Source organism: Pristis pectinata, chromosome 1, assembly GCF_009764475.1.
Source record: "Pristis pectinata isolate sPriPec2 chromosome 1, sPriPec2.1.pri, whole genome shotgun sequence".
Taxonomy (NCBI): Eukaryota; Metazoa; Chordata; class Chondrichthyes; order Rhinopristiformes; family Pristidae; genus Pristis; species Pristis pectinata.
This window is the reverse complement of record NC_067405.1, coordinates 98,469,488-98,483,642: the sequence shown is the minus strand read 5'-3', so window position 1 is coordinate 98,483,642 and position 14,155 is coordinate 98,469,488. Positions and strand designations below refer to the sequence as shown.

The following is a 14,155-nucleotide window of genomic DNA, read 5'->3' as shown; positions in this document are numbered from 1 at the left end:
TGACATCAACAATATAGTAAAAATTATCCAAATGTGCAGTTGAGACTACATTCTCTCATGCAGCAGAGTGGAGAGAGAACAAATAATCAGGACTGCAATACCATGGCACAAACTTCTTAAAAGATGTCTTTACCCCATAACCCTTAACATAACAATAATATCCTATTCGTATTCAAAGTGAATAAGAGTTCATTTAAATAATGCTATGTTTCCTGCTCTTACTATTGTGCACTTCTCTGCTTAGCAATAAACATTTTACATTGCATTATTTCCTCAGAACTTACTTTTTCTTCAACTGACTTTCCAGTAATCACATTCCTGCTGTTTGTCTTCCTCCGAATCTCTTTCTCACTCTCTTCCTACCAAAGATCAGGACTTAATAAAGGGTACTATGAAGGGTAGATTTTTACAATCTGTACTGAGTGAAAAAAACTGCATTACACTACAGCTTAATACATTAATCCCTCATTTACTTTTTACTTTTGCTTCTTTTTAGTTCCTTCTATATTCTCGCCTTTCCATTGGTTTTTGTTTTTTTTAAATCTGTAGGTTTTATTCTCATCGTTCTTCCGCTCAACTTCACTTTATTTTGCTAATCTTATATCATCAGCATTTGTCATCAGTGAGCTGTAGAGCAAATTACTCACCCAGTGTGGAATCCCCATGATTTTGATTCCATAATGGAATGGAAACCAGGCAGATGTTATAACAGGCAGAGGAGATAAAGTGGCAGAATACCAGCCATAGGCAGTGAAGATGAAAACTTATACCCATTTTTTCTGTCATCAAATTTCTTTCACCTTGTTATTTTCTCAGGCTTTATAATTTGTTTCTTAATTGCCATCGTAGCATTTAGTTTCATAACAATTCTTTAGACATTTTCCAAATTTTCTCATTTTTTTTATTACCTTGTATTTCCATTTCCTTCCTGTTAAATAGAAGTTTCTGCTGAGATTTAAACTCCTCTTTCAAATCCATGTTGAAACATACCTTTTTGTTTAATCTCCAATATCTTGCCTTATTACTCATTTACATCACCTGTCTCAAATGTACTAACCAAATAACTTCTCCTGTTAAGGAACATCACTGAATTGTTTTCTGGTTTCCATTTCAAATGCCTAACTGTTTTAACCTAGATGGAAGTATAATAGGGAGAAAATGCACAGAAAAAATTCACAAGTTTAGTGAAGGGAAACAGAAATTAAAATAAGTGGGATTGGTTCACCATGAATATAAGTCTATAAAAATAAAACATCAAATTTAATTACAAATTAACTCACTCTAGTATGGAAGCAACCTCAGAAGTGTCACAGAAAGCTACAGTTACAACATTGTAATCACAATTCTAAATTCAAGACAATTATAGACTGCAGTTTACTAACTACTTCAAAAACAATCAAATTAGTTCCAAGATTAACTCTTAACAACTAAAATGCAACAATATCAGGGAGCACAATACTGTTCAAATTACATTCTATCCTGCCTTGAACATATACAATTATGCCTTTATTATTCTGGAGCAAAAGTCCTACAGTTCCTTAACTAATGCCATAATGGGAGTGTTATGACCTCAAGAATTCAAGAAATTCAGTGAAGAAACCTAAATTTTTCAAGGAACAAATGAAATGGCATACAATAAATGCAGCACTGCCAGCAGAGCCCATTTCCCATAAACAAAACTATTGTACTCAATGAATGCACAATATGACAGCTAATTCCAAAAAAATGTATTGCTTCTAACAACATTCCATTACCCCGTTATTCTTATTGCAAAAAAGTTAAATGATCTTGAAACAAAGGGAAGCTTTAATCCTCAAGTTATAGTTTCCATCATCAATTTTGCATGCAAAGTTACCTACCAAAAAGTTCAGAGACAAATTGAGAAATTTCAGCAAGTACATTTTCTCAGTTTTAATATCCAATTACGAGTACTCAGATGGCATTTTCGATAGTCATGTTAGCAAGCAGTTAAAAATGAGATTTCACAATAAAAATACAAGATTTATCATGACAGAAGGCCCCTGCAAATTACTGTTCATTTGTCAAAATAAACTTTATTTTAAACTCAGCTCAAACAAAGAAAATTACAAAATTTTTGCAAATCCATTTAAATTTAATTTCCATAAGCCTTCTGCTGAACATTTGACTTTGTTAATAGCCAAAGACAAACAGAATTATTCTAATTCCATTTTACCTCAAATTCTTCCCAAAGCTTTTTCCTCAGTTCTTCTCCCTGTTTCTTCACTTGCCTTTCTTTTTCCTCCTTCATTACCAAAATCTTATCCAATGTTTTCATTCTCGCTATTGCTTCTTCAAGTTGGGGGTCTTCAGCTTTGTCAGCCATATCCTCTTGCTTATAATTATCTAGTATTTATTAAAGGAATAAATAATATTTTTAATACTATTTGTTATCATTTCTTAGGGCAATAATAATTAGACCTTAAAAGCAATATAACCTCACTTGCCATCTGTGTAATTTCAGTTGTAAAAACCAGTGCCCGAGGGCTACAGCCAGGAGCCCTCAGGAACGGTCCCCCATTGAAGAGAAGGGGAAGAGATTATAGATCAAGGCTTAGGGCAAAGAAAATGTGACAACCACATCTGGGGGTTGAGCAGGGTTGTGAATGATAAGAAGGAGATTCAAGGCTTACATGAGGAACACATCTGCTCCTCATTGTCCAAGAAAGAAATGCTGCAAAAAGCTTGAAGCTCTTGCTTCCACTTCTTAAACCCTGCAAAACTCACACAGTGGCAGATTGTTTTAAAGTAATTTCAGATGGGGGCCTAATTTAAATACGTTAATAAATTGTTCATATTTTTGACAAATTGTGTTACTTCAGTTCAACACCTTTAATACTACTCATTTCACAAGGTCCCTGATGGTAGCCTGATCCAGAAGATTAAGATGCATGAGATCCACAGTGACTTAATAGTTTGGATTCAGAATTGGCTTGCCCATTGAAGATAGAGAGCGTTATTCTGGCTGAAGGTCTGTCACCAGTGGTACTCCATGGGGATCAGTGCTGGGACCTCTGTTGCTTGTGATATATATAAGTGACTTGGATGAAAATGTAGATGGGTGGATTAGTATGTTTGCAGATGACACATAGATCCAAGTTGTGAACAGTGTAGAGGGTTATCAAATGATATAGCAGGATATAGATCAGTTACAGATATGGGCAGAGAAATGGCAGATGGCATTTAATCCAAGCAAATGTGAGGTGTTGCACTTTGGGAGGAAAAAAGGGGAAAGTGTACAGTTAATGGCAGGACCCTGAACAGCATTGATGTACAGAGGGATCTTGGAGTCCTAGTCCCTAGCTCCTTGAAAGTGGCCACACAAGTAGAAAGGGTGGTAAAGAAGGTGTATGGCATGCTTGCCTTCATTGGTCAAGGCATTGAATATAAGAGTAAGGAAGTCATGTTGCAGCTGTATAAAACTTTGGTTAGGCTGCTCTTGGAGTATTGTGTGCAATTCTGGTCACTCCATTACAGGAAGGATATGGAGGCTTTGGAAAGGGTACAGATGAAACTTACCAGAATGCTGCCTGGATTAGCGGGTAGAAGCTAGAAGGAGAGCCTTGGACAAACTTTAATTGTTTTCTCTGGAGCATCAGAGGCTGAGATGAAACCTGATAGAAGTTAAATTATGAGAAACGTAGATAGGGTAGATGGTCAATCTTTCTCCCAGGATAGAAATGTCAAATTCTAGAGGACATACATTTAAGGTGAGGGGGGTAAGTTTAAAGATTGGCAGGTGCCTGAAACGGCCTACCAAGGGTGGTGATGGAAGCAGATATGACAGAAGCATTTTAGAGGCTTTCAGATAGACAAATGAATAATCAGGGAATTAGGGATATGGATCATATACAGGCAGAGGCGATTTAGTTTAATTTGGCATCATATTCGGCACAGACATTGTGGGCCAAAGGGCCTGTTCCTGTGCCATGCTGTAGTGTTCTACATTCCAATACGTTCCTCATGCCAGTTATGTACAGATATTAATAAAGGACATTGTACATGAATTACTGAAAATTTAGTCTGTACTCAATTTAAACGTTGATTTCTCTTAAAGTGTACTGAAGTAGCATGATTTCCAGAAACAAAGGTGCTAATTTTTGCAATTCCACTCACATGTACCAAGTCTAAATGTATCATAAACTTAAAAAACTGCAAAAGGAAAGTAAACTGTTATTGATTCTCATATATAAAAATGTGTGTAATGGCTTCCAGTATGGAAGCTGTCTCTTGAACTTATATTAGAAATACTTCATTAGAGTTGAATAATTTTTATTTGTTATTATAAGCTTACTCAATTTGTCAAACAATGTATTTTGTGCAGCAATCGAAACCATATCTTCAAATAATCATCATAGAACCCATTCTTTTGGTTGCAAATTTGGAGACAAGTTGATGTACATTTAATCAATAATTTGATTTATGTTTGAGGGATTTTTATATTACTGTGATATCAAGGACTCCTACTTTGGTCAACATTCTGAGATAAATTGAATGGTTTGCCAAGTTCTAGTGGCAATGGTGACATCCCTTTCCTGGGTCCATGGATCTGCTGTCAGAACTCCAAACTTTGTGGATACAAAAAGAAAACCTCCAATCCTCTGAAACCTATTCTGAATCTGGTGGGTAGAAAGGATTATTGGAAGAGGATAAGGAGGTGTTTTGACAATTTTTCCATGTTAATCTTTGGGATGCTGCTACCGTTTATGATATAAAAACATTCTTCATGAGTCCTATTTGTGGTCATTTAAGTGGATTATGAAAGTAATTGTGAAGAAAAGCCAAGTATAACCATACTAACAGGAGCTCAATGGAAATTTTTTTAAGCAATGGTCCGTTCAAGCAGTTGTAAACAAAGTTCAGAAATTCAGTGCAGAGTTTATTTAAACACATGCTTGCACACTAATGTGGATTTCTCCATTTCCTTCAGCTGTTCTTCAGACAAAAACAACTAAACTTTCAATTTATGGGGAGTTTAGTGAATACAATACAAACTAAATTTGGATTGGTTAAAGTAATACTCAAAACATATGGCACACAAAGAGAGCAAACAACCTTGATTAGGTTTCTTCACAATACAATAAAATGACCAAACATGATTAAATGTGTTAAGTTCAAATCAGTTCCTCGTGTTAAAAACATATTCCTACCAGACTCATTTTTTAATAGCTCTGTCTGATCCTGGATAGTTAAGTGATCTTCAGAGTTCTCTTCTGTATCTGTGGGAGTTCAAAGAATACGAATAAGTAAAATGTCCGCTGGATGCACACGAGTTTAGCTTTATAAGCTTTAATTAATTCCTAATGTTGAAGTCAAACCTCAAGCGGTTTGAAAGTTTTCCACTTCTGCCAATGGCTCTTTTGGATCCAACAGGTTGAATAAAAATACCTCATACACAAACAAGTCAGGCTGAATGCAGGCCTACAATTCAAAATCACCCAATGCAGCATTATATTGGCAAACTTGCTCAGAGGCCCACCAAAAAAAAACCTGGTGGGAAATGGCAAAATAATTAACCCTGGTGCTGCAGGGATGGTATTCTAAAAAATTGAGTCAGAGTAGAGATGTTTACTCTGTAGCGATCCATATTGCGCCTGAAATGTCTTCGACATACAGAGGCGTTAAAGATTATTCAAAAATTACAATTTAAATCACCTAAAATATCTTCAAATAATTTAAAACATTACTAATAATTCAAAATCTTTTTGCCTTTCTCCTTGCAGCCATAAAGTCTCCCTTCAAACAAAAGGAATCACAGTGCCTGAGTCATTTCTAACCTGGCAGTAAATGCACATGCACATTATCCAGCTGAAATGTTTGGGAAATTCCAGCATACTCAAGCTTTGCTGTTGCATTCCATGCACACTGGTAAATTCATCTTGTCACAGACAAATACCGTACTTCCCAAACGTGCCAGAATTTATACAGTTCACTATGTAACTGCCAAACAAACTAGTAGTAGTTCAGGATAATGTAATCACAATAACAGAATCTCCTTAATCATTTCTGGCAACGGCCAAATAGCCACAAGCAAAGATGATTATTCTGCCACTTGCTCTTTATCTGTATTAAAATTAATGAAGCAAATAGATTGAGTTATTAAAAAAAGTTGTCAATAAGGAATATCCCAAAGTTTTGAAATATTAGCGTACTGCAATGTACCTGATTTATCTGAAATCAGAACTTCCAGTATATTAGATTTGATTTGGTCCCTTGCTGAGGAAAAACATTCATATTGTCTTCCAGGATCCACATTGTCAGTATCCAAGATCTTCACTCCATCTTGTCCACTAAAGATTTCCAGTTCACTGTCCAAATTGTCAAAGTGAGAATTAGATGAGGAATCCACGGGGTTAAAATGACTTTCCAAAGACTCAGACCTTTCCTGCAATCAAAAGAGTAACTTTGATTTAGCTAAATTGATCTTTTTCTCATCTATACAAAGAATTTAGATCTGATTGGTTTGCTAAAGGGTCAATGTATGGCACACAAATGACTGTTTTGGTTCTGACCTTACTGCTTCAAATTTTGTTTGACTTTGGCTTTCGGACCACTAAGTTTATGCCAGGTTTCAAAGCAATCTCATTGATCCCATTTGCCCACTTACTGCCTGGTAACCTATTCGCTTTCATATGCCCATCAACTCCAAACTGATTTTCCTTTCACCTACCTATGTAGGAAGTAACTTATAATGGCCAATTAACTTACCGTGCCTTAGGGATGTGGGATGAAACCAGAGCACCCACGAAAAACCTGTACGATCACCAGGAGAATGTGAAAACTTCACACAGACAGCACTGCAGGTCAAGATCTAACCCAAGTCACTGAAGCTGTTATGTAGCAGCATTATATGCCACTGGTACATGAGACTTCTGCAGCCAGCTCTTAAATGGACATACTGAAATACAACCACATCCTTCCAGCTACACAAACACATTGCTACTGATTTAATGGGTACTTCAATAATAGAAGGAAGATGAGAGAGTGCTCCAAGGATCTCAGAAAGGAATCAGGACAAGCTGGTAAAAGCACAGTGGCAGCAGCGGGTAAGTTCTATTTGGGTGAAGGCTACAAGGATCCTCCAGGGCTATAACCAAGCACCTGGCAGAAAGGTGCTAGAAAGGACGCTGCAAAGACATGAGATAAGTCTATGAATGCCTGCGATTTGGGGAACCCTGCAATGCAGGCAAATTCCCTTGCCTTCCTTAATCTACTCCCAATGGCAGATGGAAAAATTCAGCCTGGAGTTTAGGTAACCTTTTTAACACAGCAGTGAACAGCAGCCTATGAGATGCAGTAAGAGTGAGCAGCTGCAGGCTGGAATGATCCTGAGACTAGGAACCCGAGAGCGACCATGGCCTTGACATCCACAGGAAAGGCAGTAGGTTAGGCCATATTTAAGGTCACACATCTCGGAAGACAAAGAATATACCTTTAAGTAGAACAGCTTCATGGGGAAATGAGATTAGTAAACCTGGTTCTTCAGTGAGTAAATAAGGACTGTTGTTTTTTTAGACTAGTGAGGTTGAAAATCATGTGGGACATGCATTTTGTATGTTGCACTACTGTTGGTATCCTATGGGGGTTGGGGTTCAACAAGAATCATAGAAATGTACAGAAACAGCCCTTTCGGCCTAACTTGTCCATGCCCATCTATGCTAATCCCATTTGCCTGCATTAAGCCCCTATTCCTCGACGCCTTTCCATCCAAGTACCTGATCAAGCGCCTTTTAAACATTGTATCTGCCTCTACCACATTCTCTGGCCACTCATTCCAGATATTCACCCTCCTCCATGTGGAGAACTTATCTCTCAGATCTCCTTTAAATTTCTTTCCTCTCACCTTAAACTCGTGCCCTCCAGTTCTAGACTCCCCTGCCCTTGGAAAAAGATTCTGACCATTCATCCTATCTATGCTCCTCATAATTTTATAAGGTCACCCCTCTGCCTCTTACATTCCAGTAAGAATAAACCCAACCCATCTAATCTCTCCTTATAACTAGAGCCCTCCTTTCCAAGCAACATCCTGGTAAACCTCTTCTGTGCTCTCTCATTTGCTACATCCTTCCTGTAATGTAGTGACCAGAACCATACACAATACTCCCAAGTGCAGACTAGCAATGTTTTGCACAACTGCAAAAAAGGCACTAGGGCAAACAAAAATCTTGCCAAAAGTCAGGTGCTAAGTTTCTTGACAGGCACTAAGATATCCAGAAGAGCATAAGAACATCATAAACAGAAGTAGGAGTGGGCCATTCAGTCACTCCCTCCCCTTAGTCTATCAATCAATGAGATTGTGACTGATCTTTTACCTCAGTGCCAATTTCCTGCACTAACTCAATAGTCCTTGGTTCTCTTAAGGCCCAAAAAATCTATTGGTCTCAGTCTTAAATGTACTCAGCCACTGAACCTCCAAAGCCCCCTTAGGTTGAGAATTCCAAGAATCTCTATCCTTGGGGTAAAGAAATTTATTCCCATCTCAGCCAACCCACTTATTTTGAGACTGTGACCCCTGATTTGAAACATCCCAGCCCAGGGAAACCTCATCCCTACTTCCATCCTGTCTATCCCCATCAGACCTGCGTCCCAAGGCTTAAACAGACATGGCAATGGAGCAAGTTGTCATCTTCCAAATTTCCCACAGTTGTAACCCCACAATATGAGAAGAGAGAACTACGGACCAATGAGCCTAACATCAGTACCAGAAAAAGTGCTCAAACCTACTATAAAGAAAGTGATTGCAGGTTATTTAAAAAATATTATTGGACAGAGTAAACATGAGCTCATGAAGGACATTTTTTTTTGATGTTGTAACAGAACAATAACAGGGAACCAATGGATGAGGGATATTTGGTTTTCAAAAGGCCTTCAATATGCCCACACAAGAAATTATTAAGCAAAATTAGAGCACATGGGATCAGGGGTAACATACTGCTGTGGATTGGGGATTGGTTTACAAACAGAAAACAGGTAATCAAACTAAATGGATTGTTTGCTGGTTGGGAGTCTATGCATAGTGGAATGCCATAGGGATTGGTGCTATGCCCTTGCTGTTTACAATCAATATATTGGATTTATCGATTTGGATTAGGGAACCAAGTGTAGTACCTTGCTGGGCACCAATGTGTGTTGTGAAGAGGATGCAGGGAAACTTCAGAGTGACATAGACTATAATAGACAGCTAACTGAATGGGTAAGCACACGGCAAATAAAATGCAACATGGAAAGATCCTTCGTTAAAAGAAACTGAGTACTTTTTTTTAAAATGATGATACATTGAAAGGTTTTAGTGTTAAGGGAAAACTGCTTGTCGAACAGAATCACTTAAAACACAACAAACAAAGGAAGTCAAATGGTACACTGGGTTTTACTGCAAGAGGTACAAGAGTAACTGCATCTTACTGCAATCACGTGGGGTTTATTAATTTATTGGTTTATTAATTAAATGACAATAATAAACCAGGGCAGGTATAGTGTAGCGGTTAGCGTAATGCTATTACAGCGCCGGCAACCTGGGTTCAATTCCGGCCACTGTCTGTAAGGAGTTTGTACATTGTCCCCATGACTGCATGGGTTTCCTCTGGGTGCTCCGGTTTCCTCCCACAACTTGCCGGCTGCCCCCAGAACATTCTACACCAAAAGATGCATTTCACTGTGTGTTTCGATGTAAATGTGACTAATAAAGATATCTTATCAATACCAATACCAAATAAAAAAGGAAGAGGGGGATACCGGTCCTGATCCTCCTCAGTCTGCAGGAGTGATCCTGAGCTTCCAGCTGCCTGATACTTTAATTCCACATCCCACTCCCACACTCGCTTCTCTGGCTGTGGCCTGCACTGATATAACAAAGCCCAATGCAAGTTCAGGGAAGGACACTTCATCTTTTATCAGGGCAAGTTGCAGGACTCAATAATTAATTTTCCAGCTTTAGACAATTTGTTCTTTCTGTTTGAATCAGGACTGGCCATTTTTGTCTGACATCCCTCTGCTTTTCTTTCATTATTTCACCCTTTCAGAGAAGTTCCCCCATTACCCTTGCCCTCTACTACATAGACTAACTAGTTTTCTTTCTTTCTCAGATCTGATGAAGGCAGTGGAGGGTTTAACTGTTAACTGTTTCTCTATCCATATATGCTGCTTGTCCCTGCTCAGTTTTTTTTTTCAGCATTTTCTGATTTTATTTCAAATTTCCAGCATCTGCAGTTTGTTGCCTTTAGATGTAGATGTGAAGTTTCCCCTGTCTCAGATGTCCAGAGGTCATACATCCAAAAATAAGGGGCCAGCCAATCAGATGAGCAAAATGTCCTTCACACAATGGGTAGGGAATCTTTTGGATTCCTCACTCGTGAGGATAGCGGAGGCTCAAGACGGAGATCGATAGATGGTTTGGCACTAAGGAAATCAAACTATACTGAGCCAGGTAAAGATCATCATGATCCAATTGAATGGTGCAGCAGTCACAAGGTACCAAATAGCTATTCCTACCTCTATCACTTATGTTCTTCCCAATGCAGTGCAATCACACCAGGGCACAATACTCCAGGTTGAGCAAATGTGCATCTGCATGGCAGCATTTATTTTAAAATTGTATGAAGGAATTTCTAGGCCAATATCTTTCAGCTCCAATTTGGAATGAGAGCTCTCTACCCCAATCATCACCACCACGTTCTCATTTGTAATCATTATTTATGACAATGGTTAAATTATTGTTTACAAATTCATTTCACTGAATTGTCTGAAATAACTATTCAATGAGAGGAAATAAAGCTGATTTTCAAACCACATGCATTTTACCTGGGATAAATTTGGTTCTGGTGTTAAAACCATCATAGTTCCAGAGCAGAGTACACTCTGTCTTCGCCTGTCTGGTGATGGACCACTTGCCACTCGGCTCCCAGGGCGGGTTCGAGAACCAGTTGCTGAACGTGTGATTTCATCAAACTGGCCTCTGACAATGTCCATTATAACCTAAAATAATCCATCGTTTTAAATGAGTGCACACGATGATGTCCGGAAATCACAATGCGTATCAATGTACAACAACAGAATGAATAAATGACGATCTACCAATGTTTTAAACTTGGCATGTAAATCTTAAAGTGCAACATGAAATCTTCAATATTTTAAGACCACCCAACAATTACCAGCAGAACAGAACTGCTGGTAATTGTCACAGAGACATATAAAAAGAATACTGGAATATCAACACATGAATTGGATTTTTCACCATTCCAGTACATGGTCAAGCATGTTACAGGAAGGGAAAGTGAACTTTGTTTTTCTACTTTCAGGAATTAGACGTCAACAAGGGAAATCTGTGTTAAGTGCCACCGCAATGCAGATCATGCACTAGAATGCCTTGGGGTCCTGCTTCAAAAATAATAGGCCAGATTTTGTTATGAACACCAAGTGAATGGTAATCATTCATTTGCTGTACACTTTCCCTTTGTGTCTTGTACAAGCAGCTGTGTGGAGAATCAGTTTAGTGCCCTCTACAGGCTATCTGGGACGTGCCGGCAGAACAAGCAACCATTTACCTCCTTAACCAAATGAACTGAAGAATTCTTAATAAGCAGCATGAAGTTCAAACTAAGACAAGTCAGAAGGGCAAATCACAAACAGAAAACTAAGTTAAAGACTTGATGGAGAGAAATACATGCCAGAAACCAAATGTTTTAAAAGTTAATTTTAAAAAGTTTTTGATAAAACAAAAATCAGGTTAAGAAATTGATATCCATGCACATCCTATTCACCATGAGAACCTATAAAGAGGAACAAATTTAACATTAGCTGATGTTGTTCTCTGTATTGCTCTTTTTAAAATTCATGCAGAGGATACCGGTGCTGCTAAGAAGACAGGCAGGCAGTTATTGCCCATCCCTACTTACCAAAGAGGTCTGGCAGTAGACTTTCCTCTTGAATCACCTTAGTCTATGCGGTATTATTGGCCCCATAATGTTGTCAGGTTGTGAGTTTCACTCAAGAGGCTACATCAGCGATATATACAAGAATATAATTTACAGGTAATGATGCATCTGCAGCCTGCCTTCAAGGTGATAGAGACGATAGCTTTGGCAGGTGTAGACAACAAAGCCCTGGCAATGGCTGCAGTGCATACTGTAGATAGTATATAATGCAGTAAAGGTACTGAGAGTGGGTGTTCAAAAAAAATTGGTGGGGTGCCAACAGCTGCAGATGCATCCTCCCAGACAAACAGAAAGTATTCCATCACATATCTGACCTTACCTTGTCAGTGGTGGAGAAGATTTAGTTATTCACCACCAAATAAAAAAAACTGGAATCATAAGCTGCAGTCACCTATTTTGAAGTTATTTATTGAACCAGAAACTTTGCTGCTCGATGTGGTTCCTGAGAGAAACCATTGTTTAAAATGTCAACTTTTAAATCTGCAATGTTTTGATCCTGTTTAAAGTAATGATTTCAAAACAACCAACAATATAATTAAAGAGATACTGACCATCATTTTTCAATCATCCCCAACCACTGAAATGTCGCCAGAGGATTGTTTATGACAAACTATTGTTAAAAAGAGAGGCAATTCAAAGGAGATTCACCAGGTTAATTCCAGCGATCAAGAGAAGCTAAACAGTTTGGGTCTGTATTCCTCAGAGTTCAAAAGAATGAAGAGTCACTTTATTCAAACATATAAGATCCAAAGAGGGTTTGACATGGTAGATGTTGAGAGGTTTTCACTAGTGGGAGAGTCTCGAAGAAGGGAAAATAGTTACAAGATAAGGGGCCAGTCATTTAAAACTGCAATGTGTAGAAATTTCTTCTCTCAGAGACCAGTGAACCTCTAGAATATTCGGGTGAGGTAGCTCACCCTGTTCTTCTTGGGCACCAGTATGATTGATGCCCTTTTGAAGCAGGTGGGAACCTCCGACAGCAGCAGTGAGAGGTCGAAGATGTCCTTGAACACTCCAGCCAGTCGGAACAGATTTTCAGTACCCTGCCAGGTACACCCTCGGGGCCTGACACCTTGCGAGGAATCACTCTCTTGAAGGATGTTCTGACGTCGGCCTCCGAGACAGAGATCACAGGGTTACCAGATGCTGTGGGGATTTGCACAGCTACAGAGTTATTCTCCCTTTCAATGCGTGCATAAAAGGCATTCAGCTCATCAGGGAGTGAGTACCAGGTGATCAGACTTGCCATAGTGAGGGTGTGGGATGGCATAGTAAGCGTTCTTGATGGTGGTATAACAACGATCGAGTGTGTTGGCCAGCCAGCCAGGTGAGTGAAGTGTCAGTGGGAGGGCATTTTAGAGAGAGCGAACACAAGAAAATGGGAATAGTAGTATCGGAAACAGAATCTAGCCCGCCCCACGGTAACAGAGAAAACACGATATACAGTGACACGCTGCAAGCACTAAACACAGGTAGACTGCACACTCACTGCCTAGTACTCGACAACCACATACACGCTGTCATACATGGATAGACTTTTTATGCCTCGCCACCGCTGCCCTAGAGCAAACTGCATACGCGCTCCCAGCCCCGTGCACCAGCGGGGTCTCATGCACTGCGCCCGGCCATGTTCGCAGCCTCTCTGAGGCGCCCATAGCAACGACGCTTGGGGAGGGTTTAGGCGGGTGAACGGGCCCCATGCCGCCCTTGTAACCGACCGAATCATCCTTCAAGCTATCGAGGACCTGGGCCCAAAGTCAAGAGCGGATTAAGAACAAAAACTTTTTACCAGACAATGGAAAATTGATCGAAAGAAGCTGAGCCCTGGCTACCAATGACGCCCAGCGTCCCGGATGTGGTTGCTATTCAAAATAAAGGCAACTTTATTTATAGTTATGTTGACATCACTGGTGACTGTAACTAATGCGTCCAGTAGTGACTGCTGCATAAATCATACAGGCTGCAACACACATGGTCATCACCAATTGCTGCTACCGATGAGCTCGTCACTGTATGAGCCATTGGCATTTAAGGAGAAACTAGATATGCATTAGAGGAGGAAGTAGAGGGTTCTGCTGATTGCGATGAAAAGGGATAGGAAGAGTCTTAACGTAAATGCAAAATGGCTTTCTTCCATTGGCATGTTCTATGAAATTCTACATGATTCAACTAAAGAGATGCATTCTTATTATGAATCTTAATTTAGC

General features: G+C 39.3%; 1 protein-coding gene across 2 annotated transcripts in view; it reads right to left on the bottom strand.

Moving 5' to 3' along the window:
- The window catches only part of fsip1 (fibrous sheath interacting protein 1), a 624,412-nt gene extending 611,765 nt beyond the window's left edge, over positions 1 to 12,647 (bottom strand). For both annotated transcript variants that reach the window (XM_052010197.1, XM_052010206.1), the window contains exons 1-5: positions 12,500 to 12,647; positions 10,816 to 10,989; positions 6,181 to 6,403; positions 5,169 to 5,237; positions 2,195 to 2,364 (exon numbers count right to left, since the gene is read on the bottom strand). In XM_052010197.1, coding sequence (XP_051866157.1) covers positions 2,195 to 2,364; positions 5,169 to 5,237; positions 6,181 to 6,403; positions 10,816 to 10,989; positions 12,500 to 12,505 — 642 coding nt within the window. In that variant the 5' untranslated portion in view covers positions 12,506 to 12,647. The remainder of the gene's footprint in view (positions 1 to 2,194; positions 2,365 to 5,168; positions 5,238 to 6,180; positions 6,404 to 10,815; positions 10,990 to 12,499) is intronic.
- Positions 12,648 to 14,155: the final 1,508 nt, after the last annotated feature.